This window comes from Hoplias malabaricus, chromosome 10 (genome assembly GCF_029633855.1).
Source record: "Hoplias malabaricus isolate fHopMal1 chromosome 10, fHopMal1.hap1, whole genome shotgun sequence".
Classification (NCBI taxonomy): Eukaryota; Metazoa; Chordata; class Actinopteri; order Characiformes; family Erythrinidae; genus Hoplias; species Hoplias malabaricus.
This window is the reverse complement of record NC_089809.1, coordinates 6,738,677-6,757,684: the sequence shown is the minus strand read 5'-3', so window position 1 is coordinate 6,757,684 and position 19,008 is coordinate 6,738,677. Positions and strand designations below refer to the sequence as shown.

Here is a 19,008-nt window from a genome sequence, read left to right as displayed (position 1 = left end):
AGACAGTCACCCGGAGGAAACCCACGCAGACACAGGGAGAACACACCACACTCCTCACAGACAGTCATCCTGAGGAAACCCACGCAGACACAGGGAGAACACACCACACTCCTCACAGACAGTCACCCGGAGGAAACCCACGCAGACACAGGGAGAACACACCACACTCCTCACAGACAGTCATCCGGAGGAAACCCACACGGACACAGGGAGAACACACCACACTCCTCACAAACAGTCACCTGGAGGAAACCCACGCAGACACAGGGAGAACACACCACACTCCTCACAGACAGTCACCCGGAGGAAACCCACGCAGACACAGGGAGAATACACCACACTCCTCACAGACAGTCACCTGGAGCGGGACTCAAACCCACAACCTCCAGGTCCCTGGAGCTCTGTGAGTGCATCACTTCCTGCTGCTCCACCCTTCCGCCCAGTTGGGATGTTTAATAAAATAAAATAAAAAATCTCTAATTTCTTTCTTTTCTGGAACTTTTATTTTACTGTCAAAAGCACAAATGAAAATAAAAGTTCTCCAAAGTTTTCACTGACCACGTTGATATTATTTTGTAATTATACACAAATATAGAATTTGATGCCTGCAACACACTCCAAAATTAGTGAAAAGTTTGCAGAATATTTAAGCTACAATATTTTGAAAATACATAAAGGAAGCACAACTAAAAGGCTCCATCTTTCCGAACAAAGAGGGTTTGTGGCTCATGAAAGAATTGTTAAAAACCGAAAAAAAGAACTTTCAATGCAAGATTGAAAAAAAAAAAAGTTTTTCACTATCTACCTTAAAATATTGTGAAAAGTTCAGGAAATCCAGAGAAATCTGAGTCCATAGGGTAAGGCCAGGAACAACTGCTGAATGGGTTGAATTGGGAGTCTGGAATGTGGGAGTGGGATGGTGGGTCCCTTTGGTTTCCCTGGGGGTGTTAAATGGCATCTGGCATTTAAAACACACAAAAAAAATTGTTTTTGCCAGATCACAGCCATACTAATATAAACAACACACCATATATATATATATATATGCTTTTGTGTTAATAATAAAATTGCAAAGACTTGCCAGTCCATTTAGAGACTGTTAAAAGTATTAAAACAATTCTTAAATTAGTCTTTATATTTTTCCTAACTGTATTGAAAATACATAGCCTAGTATACATTTTTCTGTCCATAAGAAGACTTTCAAAATAATTAGTAATCTTTAGAAAAAATATTTTAAAATTATTCGAAAGATTTCCATTCAGTGTCAATATCGATAGAAACACGATGTAATCGACCGACCGCTGCAGTGATGTTTTGAATGAGCTTCTCTCCGCGGCCTCCGTAGCTGTTGACTGAGGTTGATGATGGCGGGTTGGTTGTGGTTCCGCTGTCTTTTTGGGCCCAATTTGCGTCGAATTCACCGACAAAGCGAACCGAACCGAAACGAGGGACGAGCCCCGAGGCGGGTACGGATTTTCCTTCTTGTTTGCGTATCTCAAACCGGCACAGAGACGAAGAAGCTAGCGATTTTCACTGGTTCTTGATAGGATTTTCCGTTCCACCTTAAATAGTGCTGTGGTTACATTTTGGCGCCTATGGCGAAGACGCTCTGCCGCACCATTTAAGGTGGAACTACAAAAATTCGAAAGAGCAGCAGCCAAATTTTAGCTGTCATCTGCTAACGCTTAATATTTGAACTCTGACAGATGTTTAGGTTTCTCAGAATGAAACAACACACATCACTAATGATTTCCTTTTTTATTAAAAGGAAGTTTAAAATGTTTGAATAGCGGTTGGTTTAATTGTTTGACTTATTTCAGCTCTGTAACATTAGCTACCTGTCACTGCTTCAAGGTTGTGACGTTCAGTTTACAGTAAAGCTCTGATATTATTATTTTAATTAAACCTTTATTCATCTCAGGGCTGGGATTATATGCCAAGAACTTTGGAAAGACACACGGATAATATTCTTGGTTGGGTAAGTAAGTTAATTTAGTGATTAATTTTACAGTTTCAGGGTTGTAAGGAAACATAATTCCAGGTTAGATTCAATAGTCATGGTTTTATTTTATTTTATATGTTTATATATATTCTAAAGAACTCTGATTATAATCATAATAATACTGTTATTGTATTTTGTATGTTTTTGAAATTATTTGGAGATAACGGCTTATACATTAAAATTCTTTAAGTTTTTAGAATTAACGTCCATTTTAACAATTTTTTTCCCTTCTCTGAAAAGTTACCATTAAAGAGCTGTAATTTAGTAATACTGATAAAATCACTCATAAAATAAAAAAATCAGCCAAAACACTATACACTGGACCCAGTGGGAAAAACGTGAAAAACTTCGATAGAACTTCTTAGCATTACAACGTCGTGCAATGCAGTTTTTCACAGAATTTTGCTACAAGTTTTGACAGCACAGACAACATGATTTCTTCAAGAGATGAAGATTTCCATCGATGATTATAGAGTACCTGTGATTTGTATAAAGAAGAAAAGTCTTGTGTAACAGCTGAAACTTTATAATGAGTGATCTCATGCATACGTCCAGATGTTGGTAATCCAGTCTTTATCAAAGTTATCAGATGTGTCCACAAATATTTGGACATGTTGTACGCATGTGTATTCAGTGAGGTGCTAATGGTTTTTCTCTACACTTTTGTCAGAAACACCAAAGACAAAAATGATTGGGCCGTGCGTTATTACCGCGTATGAAACAGTTCAACGGAGAACTAAGATAACAGCAGTTATACCAGTGTTTGAATTAATTTACTGTAATGTAATTTACTCACAGAATGATGTATAATTAAGGGTGTAAGGCGTTAAAGCGTCCGAGCCACTGAACTATGTTATGATGGACCACTGGGATCATGTTGTCATTCTGTAGAAGCATCACGCCCATGTAAGAAATTACAGGTTTAAGCTTCCAAGTCCATATAGTTTATCTACTTCTGGCAGTGCACAGTGAATCGACATTATGACCTCACAAACATCAACAAGCTTTGTCGGTTATGGTGATTAAGTTACTTTATATGTCAATAGAGGCTAATTAGAGGGTCTGGTGTTGTTATATATAGCTGTTTAAGTTTAATAGTAGGTTCATAGCATGAGCTAAAATGATCAGAGTTCAGTAGCGAATGTAGTCTGCTATATTTTATATATATATATATGTATATGTATGTAGTCTCATTTTAAGTATCTGTCGTACTGAAGTAAAACGGATTTACAATGTGACCTAATACCAGCATCCTTCTCTTTTTTTTTGCAGGCTTCAGCACTGTGGTCATTCTCTTATTACAGCTCACCTCTCATTTTGTGCTATCTGTACAGGAAAGGTATGTTAGCACCCTGTCATAAATACATTTAATCACAAGGCTAATGTAGTTAATAAGTAAGAAAAGCCTGTATACGCCTACGTGCCAAGTGATTTTTTAAGGAAGCTCAAGCAGATTCTTAATAATGTTTTTTTGACACTGATATCTATAAAAAATACAGCACAGTTTGATGTTCAAAACACGAACAATATATAATGGTTTTATTTTAGGAAGCGATTATGCTGTAACGACCGCCTCATCGAGTCTAATCATATGGAATGAGTCATGCGTTATTAATACACGTGTTACAACACAGACCTTCTGTCATATCTCTTTAGCACAGTTGGTGTATGTGCGATAGTCGACTTGTAGCTGTTCATCAGATGGTTTTATGCATTTGAACAAAATGTAAACAACTTGAGGTGAACAGATGGATAACTGGCTGAAAGGTAATTGAATGTTGAATAGTGTAGCATTCGCTTTGACATTGTTTACTAGGTTTAAAGTGGTGCAGCAGTAGTGACTACACCACTTGCTTTCGCAACAGAAGCAGGTTGTAATTGTAGCTCAGATCCAAAATAAATAAACGTTTAGAAATTAATTTAATTTAGAATAATTAGAAACAATTAATTTGAAAAGTGGAAAATGCTCGGAAGTGCAGACGGCTTCATTACAGAATGTAAATTGAAGGAAAATGTAATAACTGTGCAACTAACTGCAGTCACTTTACATTTGCAGAGTTGTGTTGTTATGTAATGACAGCTGTAGACTTTTATGGGTTCATCAATAATATAAAGTATGTTGAGACTGTACTGTTTATATTATTATGTACTTTACACACTATATTTCAGAGGGCTCTGTTGTCTTTAAAATCACTAAGATCACATTCAAAATGTTGCTGAAATAACAGTAAATTAAGTATATTCATTCACTTTATTTTGTGAATATTAGATTTCTCTGAAGTGGAATTTATCCGTGGTTTTAATGATGAAACTCTGCTCTGTTCCAGGCTACATTTGCAGCAGTAAACTAGTTCCAGTCAGTCAATACATCGGCACGGTTTTGGTGTGTTTGCTGGGAGTAGCCTGTCTTAGAGGTGAGCAGAGGACACCTGGCATTTTTATGAACTGAAGGGCGTGCAGATCTCTGCCGTAAGTCCTCAGCTAATCAGAAAGTGTCATGGATTTTGGCCAATAAAATTGTTACTGCGTCTCTTCTCTTCGTTTTCACTGGTTGAGAAGAACCTGGTGAACACACCCACATTTCCAGCCTGTATATGTTTTTGTTTCAGTTTCACAAAACTCAGCACATGGTAGAAACTTGGGCATTAGCACTGAAATGTTAAATTAAATGACACCATAAATTAACACCTTAAAACCTGGGATGAAGCGGTCTGTGGATGGAAAAGGCAAGTGTCTTTAGGTCCATTGTGGCAAGTTTGATGTTCTGCCTTTAAATCATGAAGCAGTAGATTGACATATAAATGACCACATAAATATACCTTGAGTAAAATGATAGTTCAGGGGGGTTATGTTGGCTGTGTGTGTGCACAACGAGATTCTCTATAGGAAAGTGTCTGTTCAACGCATTAAGATTTTAAATTGATTTAATATTTGAATAACTATACTCTGGTAATTAGCAGAGTTTAATAAGCAGATGTTCACTCTTCTGAAGTCATATGGCAGTATAGGTTCAGTAGGATCCATAGCGTAAATTTGCTGTGTGTGTGTTGTTAGGTTGGGGTCGCTGGAGAAACTCAGAGTATCTGCAGTTCATCAGCATTCTGGAGGAGACCAGAAAGAACCACACCCCCGGCAATAAGGTGAGCCCATGGCAACATCACGGCAGCTTCCCTACAGAGACAGATATAAATGGCACAGAGGTAATTAACGATGCCACTTTTTCTGTGCACTGCGTCCCATTTAGAAAAAACTTGCCTGCTATGATTTCAACTTCTCACACTGGCCGTCAGATTTCAGCTGGAAAGAAGTCAGCAATCCGTAAGTTTTTTGTTTATATGCTCTTTAATTGATGTATGTGGTGATAAATCTAATTTACATAATTGTCAGGACAGGTGTGTAGCTCCAGTATTGAAAATAGGAGGCTAGACATAGGGTAAATTGTGGAAATCTGATTTGTGCAAGTAATTATTTAAATAATGGAGAGTTTAATGATGCCACAATCATCAAAAGAAGGACAGACAAACTTTTTTTTGGCCTGAAAAAACAAATCATTCATTCATTCATTCATTATCTGTAAGCGCTTATTCAGTTCAGGGTCGCGGTGGGTCCAGAGCCTGCCTGGAATCATTGGGCGCAAGGTGGGAATACACCCTGGAGGGAGCGCCAGTCCTTCACAGGGCAACACACACACTCACACCTACGGACACTTTTGAGTCGCCAATCCACCTACCAACCTGTGTTTTTGGAGCGTGGGAGGAAACCAGAGCACCTGGAGAAAACCCACGCAGACAAAGGGAGAACACACCAACTCCTCACAGACAGTCACCCGGAGGAAACCCACGCAGACACAGAGAGAACACACCACACTCCTCACAGACAGTCACCTGGAGGAAACCCACGCAGACACAGAGAGAATACACCACACTCCTCACAGACAGTCACCCGGAGCAGGAAAAGAACCCACAACCTCCAGGTCCCTGGAGCTGTGTGACTGCGACACTTCCTGCTGCACCACCGTGCCGCCCTGAAAAAAACAGATATTACTGTTAAGTTTCTCCTTTAAGTACGTTGAGCTTTCCAGTGACATTGTACTGAACAGATAACCCTGCTGGATTAATTTGTTTAGTGATTTGTTTTTATGATTTAGGTGTGTGATTTAACATACTACTATAAAACTTACAGAACCATATCACAACTTTACACTCCTACAGAAATCTTCATTCTGATTAAAACATATCCTTATATGGCTGCTTTTTATTTGGCTTATCATAATAAGCGAAATAAGACGGTTCTACACTGTTTAGAAGCACAGCTAATGCTAACAGGCACTTGTGGTTTAGCACAGCACAGCAGATGTTTCAGCGAACAGAGGCTCAAAACACACATAAAGCCATATACCTCTGAGCACAAGGTCGAGTGAAGGCTTACTTCCTCTCTCTTTTAACCCAAACCTAAACTCACAACTGTGGTGGGCTACTAGGCTTGTGTTCTTCTCCACCTGTTTTCAGACCGTGACCTCAGCAGTCATTGAGCTCCCACAGCGCCCCCTCCCTGTGGCTCTCGTAAATGCACATGAACATTTTAGCCGACTTTTAAAGACACAGAAGAGAAATTTGACACACCAAACACACACTTCATAAATACCGTCCACATTTTTAAATACCCTAATAACCACCCATTCTTAGTGGCTGACAGGCTCATGTTTGTGTTGACAGGAAGTTTTCTAAGGGTGGGGTGTCCCTGCTGAAGCCGGAGCCCAAACACAGAGGGGCTGCAGACAACCTGTTGAACTCAGTTCGCACGCTACCCTGCCACGTCATCAGGTAAAACATGGAGATACACACATACATTGCTATGAAATACCACCACATTGCACATACACTACTGCTACATGACACAGACACATTACTGCGCTGTAGGTCATACAGTTTCATTCAGTGTAGCGCTGATGGGAGACGGATAAATATAAACATCTAAAGGTGTGGATAGAGTTTATACCGTTTAGTACAGCCACCCTGCAGACAAAGCACATCCCTGCTGTTGGTTTTACTGTCCGCACTGGGCCAGTTACTGGTTGGCCAAGCTGACCAATCCTGCTTTAGAGTGCGATTAGGACCACCCACCTAATTAACATATAGACTAGATGCCGTGGAAAAAGGGAAATCAATACATTTAGAAAATGTGGAAATACAGGAAATAAATGTAGAAATGCTGGAAAGGCATTTAATTAATTACACACATTTTCATGATGAAAGGGTACTTATACATTTTCTTATACTGTGTGTGTGTGTGTGTACTGTAGCTATCTTATAGCTCACTCATTTGGCCGGAGGATGTTGTATCCTGGCTCTGTCGGTCTGCTGCAGAAAGCCATGAGACCCATGCTGCAACAGGGCCAAGCCAGGCTTGTCGAGGAGGTAATAATAAAACAAACATACACCTTTTAGAAATGATCCAGTATTGTGTTTTTTAATGTCTTTTAAGAGATATCCTAAAGTATCATATGCTTCTTTTGGAATGTTTCTATTTAGTTAAATACTTATATGCAGTAATACATTTCAATGTTTGTGTAAAGAGCCATAAAAATGTAGGAGCTTCTACTTTAATTCAGTGGTGGTTTCTAGTGAAAATATAGGCATCGGTTTTTGTCTCTGTTTGCTGTAGTACGAAGGCCAGCGAAACAAGCTGGTGGCGTGTGACGGAAATGAGATTGACACTATGTTTGTGGATCGGAGAGGCGAGAGAGGAACAAACGGCAAAACTCTGGTAAGGAGAGCATTCAGAGAACGTTCCAGAATGGAGGTGTGTTATGTGAAGTGCTGATTAAAATGTTGAGTAAATGATTTTATAATGAATGTTGTAGTGTTGTATTTGTTGATATGGCTGGTGTAGTGCAAGAGGAGAAAAGCTGGCATCTGCGCAAAAGAACTGGCTTCAATTCCCTGTTTTGTTAGACCCACTACACAAAATAATAATAATAATAATAGCCTTAGGCAAGACTCCTAACTCCAAATTCACCTAACATCTGTAGCATGATCAGAAGTGTGAAATCCACCAGATGCCTGCACAAAGATACATTACTGCAGTGAAATAAAAATAACAGTGAAAGTATCATTCCATAAAAATGACTTAAATCAGGGGCGTCAACCTCATTTTCACAGAGGGCCACATCAGCACAATGGTTGCCCTCAAAGGGCCAGATGTAACTGTCAGACCGAATGTAACCAAATGTAATGTAGAATAAATGTAAGTACTCCTTAATGTTAAATAACTCTGAATTTATTATTAATTCAACTTATAAATATTTGAAATAGTTTTATATCTATGTTCGCTTGTTGCTCTGTTAACAACATAAACCCTGTATGTTTGTCAGGTTAGTTGCGAATCTCTGTGGCCAGCTGTTTCCTATGAGTTCCTTAATTCGGTCCGCGATGGTGTTTCTAGATAAACTGACATTTTTAAATGTCTGTATACGGTCGGGACGCATCTGCTCACAGACCTTCAGCATACACTCCTTCAAAAAAAGCACCCTCTGAAAAAGACTTAGACGCGCGAGCGGTTTCTTCAGCTACAATAAAGCTAGCTTTCACAGCTGTGTCGTTTTGGGCCGTAGCTCTTGTGAACATATTCTGCTGCCAACGTTTTTCGTTTCCTGGACAATTTGAGATCAATATTTGTAGCTATTTCTTAATTCCACTTGTTGAAAAAAATCACATCAAAGAGGATACACTAGAGGATCTAGTGGTGGAATGCCGTCACTTGGCGGGCAAAATAATCGGCATGCATTGTGCGAAATGTAGTTTAAGATCAGTGCACGCTTTAGAATTAGTGGCGGAATATTTAATAATTAAGTCTAAAAGCGTGCATTGACCATAAGCTCCATTTCCCACAGTTCATGCCGATTGTTACCTGTGAAGCGATGGCATTAAGCTGCCACTAGATTGCAGGCAATCAGATCTTTAAAGCTCTTGCGGGCCACATCAAATGACATGGAGGGCCACATTTGGGCCTTGAGTTTGACACGTGACTTAAATAGAAGTATAAAACTAGCCGTTTCTTTGGGCTTCTTTCTTCTGTTCTTTTGGTTTTGGGGTATTTTCATCTAAAACATAAAGCCAAGTTCCAAAGATAAGGGTGTGACCCAGTCACAAATCAGCACTGCAAAAAAAAAAATAATAATTTAAACAGACAGTCACCCAGAGGAAACCCACAAAGACACAAAGAGAACACACCACACTCCTCACAGACAGTCACCCGGAGGAAACCCACGCAGACACAGGGAGAACACACCACACTCCTCACAGACAGTCACCCGGAGGAAACCCACGCAGACACAGGGAGCACAAACCACACTCCTCACAGACAGTCACCCAGAGGAAACCCACGCAGACACAGGGAGAACACACCACACTCCTCACAGACAGTAACCCGGAGGAAACCCACGCAGACACAGGGAGAACACACCACACTCCTCACAGACAGTCACCCGGAGCGGGAATCGAACCCACAACCTGTGTGACTGCGACACTACCTGCTGCGCCACCGTCCCACCCATACTAAACTACATGTATCTGGGAAAATGTATCTTGATACTATGTACCTCTGGATGTATAAAAACATGTATGTTGTGTTTCAGGTGATCTGCTGTGAGGGGAACGCAGGGTTCTATGAGGTGGGCTGCATGAACACTCCACTCGATGGTAAGTGTTAGTGTTTAACCCTAAATTAGAGCAAAGGAAGAGATGATTGAGAATGATTAATAAAAAAAAACTCTGAAATATCAAGCTGTTTTCTGGTACAGACGTCAAGAAAAGCTTCAAAATCAAGAAAAAGAAGTCTGCACTTGCACCGTAGTTTTCTTTGGTGTATTTTAGTAGAAAAACACTTGGCATAAAGAATAGACTCACCAAGCTGACAACACCTCGCCCTGAGATATTCAGAGCTGATGAAGCCTAAGGGTGAAACGTCGTCACCTTTGTGAGTCGGTCCTTTGAGCTTTGCCAAGTGTCTTTTGCAATAAAAGAAACAGTTGGACTGGGTTTTGAGACTGCAGACCTTTTTTTTTTCTTGATTTTAAACCCTAAATTGAAGCAGTATTTCTGTGTACCAGAAAGGTTATACCCCAATGATTAACACAGTGAAGACTCCACAACTATATCTTCTATAAAACTGGACAGATATGGACCAAATTCAGGCCTTAAAATGGCTGCTAGTACAGTTTTAAGCTTGCCACATGGTTTTGTCCATTTCTAAATTGTGCGTTTTAAAATAAGTCTGTGTCAAACGCCACATAAGTTTGGGAAATATTTGGTTGAGATGTTTTAACACTTTCACAAAGTTGGAGGCCGTTTGCACAGTTATATTTTCTAAACTAATGGAGCATGTGTTTTCATGGCTCGTCGGCTCCAGTGCAAAACTAAAGAAGCGAAATTTAGACACCAAACCAAGTCTTGACTGATTTTCAGGATCCAGAGGTTTTCTGTAAAAACAACTAATAAAGACTTGTTTATTATTAGGTTCTAAACAACGTAACACAGCAGTTTAATGATATGCACCACTCTGTCCAGGTGGCTACTCGGTTTTGGGCTGGAATCACCCAGGATTCGCAGGCAGTACAGTAAGTCTATGACAGAGTAACACAGCCCTATTTTTGCTGTTGGTTTCACACTGCAATGTGGAAACTCTGGTTTCCCAACTGAGCTGATGATTATCTCAGGCTTCGTGAGTTTCACACACAGCATCTGTCATCTGAGGATACACCAGTCTCAGTGTAATCCTCAGACTCTAAACCCATTACTCAGTAATGACCCTAATGACTGGTCTTCTGTCGTTTGGCCTTTAACTAGAGAATAGAAGAAAGCAGTCTCTCTTCCCTCAATCACTCATTCTGTAAAACGAATAAATACCATTACCGATCATTCCATGGAAGTATTTGAAGCTCAATGTAACTGCATCTGTACATGAAGGTCACCATGCTCAATGTGAAGTGCAGGTTTGAGGGGTACTCAAGCATTGGGCTGTGGAGCAGTGGCACTGTTCTCTGCCGTAATGGAGCACCATTTTCCATCTTTAAGATGAGTCCAATCTCTGTAACTTACTTAGGGTCCTTGTGGCCCAGTGCAGTAAAATCCCAAAGACTTCCCAGAAGAAAAAAGGTTGTTAACTCCTTACAAGCTCCTTATTCCTTTCTTTTAAGAAGATATATTGGGTGAGCTGGTCTCTCCACACCATATATGGCCGTATAGGACATCTCTGATTGGTGGATAAGCTCGACATCTCCCTCTGCCACTTCATAGTTAACTCATCACAAAAACTACAGACAAGATCAAGGAGGCTTTAAAGCTATCTATTTTCGTGTCTCGCTTATTTACGTACACACACACGCATACACACACACCTCTAGGCTGGAACACAGTGGAAATCTTTATCTTAGTCGTTTGTTTATAGGTTTATAAATATTAATAATAATAATAATAATAAATGAAACACTTATGGCAGGATAGTTGACGTCCACAACGTGCTGATAGGTAAATATCTCTCTCTCCTCCTCTGTCTCAGGGTGTACCGTTTCCCCAGAACGAGGCCAATGCGATGGATGTGGTCATACAGTTTGCTGTGCACAAGCTGGGCTACCATTTAAATGACATTGTTGTGTACGCCTGGTCTATAGGAGGCTTCACAGGTAAAACATGTGTACAATATACGCTACATTCGTCTTCACCATGGTTTTAGTTTTTTGGTCATCCTCAGTTTATTATTGCCGTGTTTTCTTGTGTATTTACTTGCACAGTTCAGCAGAATTCCTGCATATGAAAGGTGTAACTGATTATACTTAATTAAAATTGTATCTATGTAATATATAATTTACATGCGGCTGGTGCAGCAGGAAGTGTCGCAGTCACACAGCTCCAGGGACCTGGAGGTTGTGGGTTTGAGTCCCGCTCCAGGTGACTGTCTGTGAGGAGTGTGGTGTGTTCTCCCTGTGTCTGCATGGGTTTCCTCCGGGTGCTCCGGTTTCCTCCCACAGTCCAAAAACAAATGTTGGTACGTGGATTGGCGACTCATTGTCCGTATGTGTGAGCGTGTAAGTGTCTGTGTTGCCCTGTGAAGGACTGGCACCCCCTCCAGGGTGTATTCCCACCTTGTGCCCAATGATTCCAGGTAGGTTCTGGACCCACCGTAACCCTGAACTGGATAAGGGTTACAGATAATGAATGAATATAATTTACGTTTAACTTCTATCAGTTATTTGTTAGTAATTACAACTAAAATAATTGCAACACCATCAATATTACTGAAAATGATCATATTTCAATATATAATGCTAGGATGGGATATTAGGATAAAATTTCATTATTTTTATTATTGTAACATTATATTCCATCTCTTTCAGAACAAAAACACATCTCTCCAAAATGGTAGCTTTACAGGGGTAAAATGAATGGGGGTTAAAGGAACATTCTATTCATGAAGTGTCATTGATTTTTCACAAGTTGGTTTGTGTTGTCCTTTCTCCACACTTCAGCGAGTTGGGCAGCGATGTCGTACCCTGAGATCCGAGCCTTGATTCTGGACGCTTCCTTTGACGACCTGTTACCTCTTGCTCTGAAGGTCATGCCAGACAGCTGGAGTGAGTGATCTGTTCTTACCTCACAGCACACTTTTATAGCCACTGCTTGTGGCCACTATGTGCTTGATAGTTAAATGTGTGTGTGTGTGTATATGTATGGACAGGGCCATTGGTGACCCACACAGTGCGTCAGTACATGAACTTGAACAATGCAGACCAGCTTTGCCAGTAAGACCCAGCACATCACATACACTCTTTAACAATATCTACTGGAACCTTCTAATAACCGAGTATGCCACTAGAGGTGGGCAATGTTACAGCATTTCATTCAGGAACGTGCACGGATAATCCAGTACCGTTAACCAATTAGGCACCAGTTTTAACACACCCTATTTGTTATTGTGAGAAACGTAGTTATTTTTAATACTTAAAGAACAGACTGTGTCTGTTTAAATATTTTGAAATGTCTTTTAAATATTGCATTAAAGCTTGTTATACTGTAGTCATCCATCCATCTGAAACATATAAACTTGTGAAATAACATTTCTGACCTATTCCCCGCTCCTGTATGTGACTCATAGTGAACTGACTTGTCTCCAGGTACCAGGGACCAGTGCTGTTGATCCGAAGAACCAGAGATGAAATCATCACAACCACGTGAGCTCTCAAATTTAGATCCTTTAAGCTGTTGGAGCTCTGGTTTTGTGTTTGTTGGCTGCACTTAACATGGTTTGGCTGCTGCTCTGATTGATGCAGGGGACCAGAAGACATCATGTCCAACAGAGGCAATGATCTCCTGCTCAGACTGCTCCAGTACAGGTGTGATACACATTCAAAACCTGTTAAAGGAATAGTGTGGCAAATATATACAATTTATAAAATATATATATATCAGTCTTTCCCCTAATTCCAGCCACTGCCGTATATGGTGCAATTCCGTAATCACATTGGGTAAAACAGTAAAACACAAGTTCAAGCCTTAGTATGGCATTTAAACATCAGTCTTTCAAGAAATCACATATCTAAATAATATTTAAGTATCTCTAACAGTGTTGTAATTCTTTGAGTGCAAAACTGCATGTAGAACACAACACATTTCCATTGCGCGACAGATATTTACCTCAGTGTAAAAGTTAGCTTAGCGGTTAGCTTCCTTTTCTCTGAGGGGAAAATCTACCGCCATTTTAATCCTTACACGTAGAGTACGGATACTAACACAGGACAAACGTAATCTCATTGTGAACCTCTCAAAACCACTGAATGTGGTAGCAAAGGTCTCGTTTGACTGTCACAAGCAGGGGAGGTGGCCGAAGTTAGGGAGCGCTAATAATCTTAGAAGTATTGGCACCTACTTAAACAAAAGCACTTTTACCTAAAAACATATTTTCTTTCAAAGTCAAGCAAGTCTTGGACATTAATCTACACATATTTGACTCCTGAAAAATGTTGATTAGAGTGAGTAAAGTACTTCTATTTATTTACAGTTAGCTAAGATTTCCAATATTGTAATTAAAGTGGCCGGAATTGGGGTAATTATGCTATATTAAAAAAGGCATGTTTGGTGACAGAAGATTAATACACATCTCCTTTAAATCATAATAATTTGAAAGGCATTTCAGAACTCTGTGTGTGTGTGTGTCAGGTATCCGAAGGTGATGACTGAGGACAGTCTGAGGGCAGTCAGGCAGTGGCTGTCAGCCGGGTCTCAGGTGGAGGAAGGTGTGTGTTTAGTCAGTTTTCATTTAAGTTGTGTGTATATCGAGGCTGAAAATGTACAGTGTAGCTGAGCATTATACAAAATAAGTGTCTGGAAAGAAGTAAATATGTATGTCTTAAAATAGTGTACTGTACAGTATTAAATAAATGTCGGTGAAGGATATATAAATAAAGCATTTTGCTTGGTTTATACATGTTTCAGCGGTATTTGGCACATAAACAATACTCCAATGTTCCCTTTTAGCGCTGTTCATTTTAAAATGAACGTACAATTATAAAATAAACAAACAACACTTGGAGCAGATCCATGTTTGTTTGATATCGAGTGATAATCGGGGGATTCTAAGATGGATGGATCTTTTTCTTCTCCTTTTCCTCAGAGTCTGTGTACAGTGGGTATGAAGTGGATGATGACTGGTGTCTGTCTGTGCTTCAGTCTTACCAAACAGATCGAGAGACACTCTTCCCCTGGAGCGTCGGTAAGCACCACCAGTCAAACAAAGGGACAGGACACTTGGCAGTTTGGCATGTTGCAAATTCAGAGATCCTCCTTCTGTTTCAAGTTTAAATAATTCTAAAAAACCTGATACAACTCACCCGCAGCTGCGGTCACAGCATGATACTCCTCCGTGTCCTTTGGAGGAGTGACTCTTCATCCAGTTCCTTTAGGAAGCATTAGGTGCAAGAAATAATCATCCAACATCAGTACTAGGCATGTATTGATTTACTCCTGGTCACAATATATGATTTAAACACACGGAACACAAAGCAATATAACCTCAAGCCACAGAGTGACACTGTGGTATTTCATCTGACTTACGTTTACAATGCGTTGTTAAATCTCTGTGACCAGCTCCTCAACAGTGCTCAAAATCGATCTTTTATTTTAGCATTCTCACTCATAAACTAGAGTTCTGTTTTCATACAAGCTTTGGTACTTTATTTTTTAGCTGTTGTTGGCCAGCCGAAATGTATGTTAGGGGAGTGCTCATTCTCAGGTCTTTTTGGAAGAGGTGTCCACAAGCTTTAAGAAATGGTGTCCCAATTCCTAGTGAGCTGCCTTATCTCCCACTGTTGATGCTGTCTACCTAGTCAGCCTTCCAAGGGACATCCAGCCTTATAATAATTGCGATTGAGACGCTCCTGTTATAGACTACATACTGTATCACACTTCTTAACCCCACTGCACACGACAGGTGTTTACTCCCATCAGCTCTTATAAATGCCTCAGTTAGGTGTGGATTGAGTTCCTGATTACTATTTTAATCACACGGACAGGAGTTTCAACATAACTCTTTCAGACGGCAGAACCAAAGATCTTAAACAGATCTACTCCGATATAAACACTTTCAGACATCTTTTAAAATAAAAGTCTCGCTACTGTGGCTCAATGTTGAGGAAACATCTGGCGTGGTCCTTAAAATCAGATTGTTATGAAGTACCTCAGTAGTCATGTGCAATATTCATATCATCGCTGTCCAATGAAAAACAATTATCTCCAAAATAGCAACTTTACTAATGGGGAAAAAAAACACAACTGTCATTGGAGGTCAGTAAGCATTTCTATTGGTCCATTCATCATGATATTTTCACACAATGAAGGACAGCTGCCTTGTTCAAATAAAAATGGACGTGTTTTTCACTGGACAGCAGAGTGTACGTATTATGCCATAGAATACAGGGGGTCCTCAACTTACGATATTGATCCGTTCCTCCGTCGCGTCGTAAACTGATTTTCGCTGTAAGTCAGAACATACGTACATACTGTACGTAAGTAACATACTGTTAGCACTTATCCTATCCTAACACTTATCCTCCTCGGTCCCGAGTCACGTAACCGTGTATTTTCCGCCGCGCACACCAAACACGACGTTTACTACGCAAAATCACTTAAGTCGAAACAAGGCTTTATACAGTAAATGGGAGATGTGTCGTAACCACAAAACATCGTAACTCGGGACTGACGTAACCCGAGGACCTCCTGTACTGTCTATTCAGAGCTCACCAGGTTTTGAGACACAATTGGTTTCAGCAGAGAAGTACCTGCTTAATACAATAATAATAAAAAAACTGCTATTTTCAATTTGTCCCATCTATAATGTAACATTGGGTAGCACTGGTTCTCCTCATAAGCAGCATTTGCTAAGTAAACGAACATGGTGGCATCGAGGTCATAACACAATGCTTATGCTACTGTAACACCTGCACTCTCTTTTTTTTTTTTTTTCCCCCACCAGGTGAGGACATGACAGCAGAAGGCAGACGACAGCTTGCTCTTTTCCTGGTGAGAGAATGTCTACCTTCTTATTTTTCTATGCTTTATTAATCTACCAGTATCTCAGTACTTTCCACTCGCAGGTCTGTACACACACACACACACGAGTGTTTTTTTTAAAATGGTTCTCAGCCCCTCAGCTGCTGCTTTTATCAGCCTGGCTCCTTGTTTCTACACTCACTAACCATTCAAAAGTAATTTGCAGTTCTACAGTTTACAGACTGTTGTTCTGCATACACTGCTTTCACATTTCACTTTATTTTTTTCTTCACTGGAACCCACTGAAGGGTTTTAAAAACTCCAGCACCACTGCTGGGTCTGATCCACATGTACAAAGGCAACACACTAACACACCACCCAAATCATACCTGCTCTGTGGGGCTCCTGACCACTGAAGAACAGGGTGAAAGGGGCAAATACGAGTATGCAGAGAAACAGTGTGGAGCTGCATTTAGAACTGGAAGGAAAAGAAGGTGGTGGTCATAATGTTTTGGCTGATCTGGTGTATATTGAAATATAACGGTTAAAATTGCAAAACTGTGGCACATTTCAAGCTTTTATACTGTTTTTTTTTTTTTTTATCACCTCCTATTTCCTGTTTCTCTCAGGCTCGAAAGTACATGAGAAATTTTGAGACGACACATTGCACTCCACTTCCTATCTCAGAGTTCCACATGCCCTGGAAGCTTTAGAGTGGAACAAAGGGACGAAGGGAATAAAGGAAAAAGCCACAGACGGAAAAAGGACAGACCTCACAGGGGATTAAGTGTTAAAGATCGTGTATTTTGTTGGGTGTCTGCATGGTTTGATAGGTTTTTTCCTCTTATTTTATTAATTTAACTTCAGGTTATTTTTTAATATAATTTGACTTGTTTTTTTTAAGGGTTATCGGAAACAGTAAAAAGTTGGTGCTGCTTGAGCTTCAAGCTGCCTTCACTTTCGTTATGAAGGGACTGATTCCCTTTTCTCCTTTATTTTTTCTTTCTCCCCACCCTCCTCCATTTTGTGAGCACTACTTAGGAAGTCTGATTCGTGCCCTGAAATAATGCCCTGAATGTTATTGTATTAATTAAATATGCATAATAAAGCTGTGAGACTGTGGTGGGTTCATGTAAACGGTGACATTCCATTGGTCAGGTTTAAAGAGATGCCGCTGTTCCTGTTACTGAGACTATAATCCGTCCTCATAAAAGAAGAGCAGGTACTTTTGAGTTTTAATTAAATGATCAAAGGGACAACATCACGTTGTAACTTCAAGTGTTCTTCATCCTCCTTTTTCCTTTGAGGGGGGAAAAAAGCGCCCTGAAATGGAGTTTTTAAATGAAGCAGAGTGGCTTATCATTTCTCTAGAAGCTGAAAGATGTACGACTGCAGAGCAGGGCAGAAGATGGGATTTCATTTCCATCTGCATGGTGCAGAATTTTAAAGATGTTACCAATCAAAGAGATGATGGGAACGAGGACTGAATGCCACATAAGAAAGAGTGATGTTGGTCTGTTTATTAGAGTAGGAACTACTTATTAAATTGCAATATTTTAAATATAAAAAAAGACTTAGAATATTTTCTTATTAATACTATCAATACCTTCTTATTAAACAGGAAGCTGAACAGCAATGATAAGTTGATCAAGAAGGTACATTTTAATCCAGTCGTCTCACCTAAAGCATTAAAAGCTAAGCACCACTCAATGGACCTCCATGAATATTTCACATTAAAAGTCAAGCTAACGTTAACTAACACCAACTAAAACAGGCGAAGTGAGTGTCCTTACCCTGTTTACCTCCATGTTACAGAGGCTCTTGAACACCTTTCGTTGGTGTCCTTACATGCCCATATTGTTGGAAAAGCGCCAGTGAAATGAGCTACAGATAACGGAGTGAGCGGATGGTCCTTTCCAAAGTGCCCGTTTAAAGTTGACAAATGTAGTCCATTTTCTGGATATTTTGGGATCTTTGGGCCATTTGTGCACAGATGTCCCACTGTACATTAAATGATTGCAGCCAAAAAAAACACACCTTTTCGAGATTTTGCATTAAATTAAGTGCAGCTTCTAGAGTTGTTGTCCACCATCTACGTCACAGACAAGACGCCTATTAGAGTTTCCCAACACCGCTGGGGTTTGGGGTGGCAACGGTCTTTTAAACCTTATTCCTTCAATTAGTAAGAAATAATTCCACTGTATTTATTTGTTTGACACTTACATAGAGCTGGTGCTTAGCCTTTAAAGAGAAATGTAAAACTGCAGCACTAGTCCCAAAGTGACCTAAAGGAAATCAATGGCAGCATCATTCTGTCAAATATAAATCAGTAATGCGTTATTGTTAAACTGTCCAATGCAACTCAAATCTGGAGCTGACGGAGGCAGAGCTTTTCTTACATGAATGATGGTCACAATCTCTTAACTCCCCAGAGTTTAATGATTATGTTCCAATACTGGAAAATGA

The 19,008-nt window shown here is 40.0% G+C and overlaps 1 protein-coding gene across 1 annotated transcript; it reads left to right on the top strand.

Moving 5' to 3' along the window:
* The first annotated feature begins 1,329 nt into the window (after positions 1–1,329).
* On the top strand, positions 1,330–17,934 carry abhd16a (abhydrolase domain containing 16A, phospholipase). Its single transcript, XM_066683075.1, has 20 exons — positions 1,330–1,466; positions 1,922–1,978; positions 3,275–3,341; positions 4,330–4,416; positions 5,057–5,142; positions 5,247–5,320; positions 6,718–6,825; positions 7,305–7,419; positions 7,667–7,768; positions 9,639–9,702; positions 10,570–10,619; positions 11,561–11,684; positions 12,528–12,632; positions 12,737–12,800; positions 13,173–13,229; positions 13,329–13,391; positions 14,215–14,291; positions 14,669–14,767; positions 16,526–16,572; positions 17,172–17,934. The coding sequence occupies exons 1-20, from the start codon at positions 1,362–1,364 to the stop codon at positions 17,253–17,255; spliced, it is 1,635 nt and encodes a 544-aa protein (XP_066539172.1). The 5' UTR covers positions 1,330–1,361; the 3' UTR covers positions 17,256–17,934.
* Positions 17,935–19,008: the final 1,074 nt, after the last annotated feature.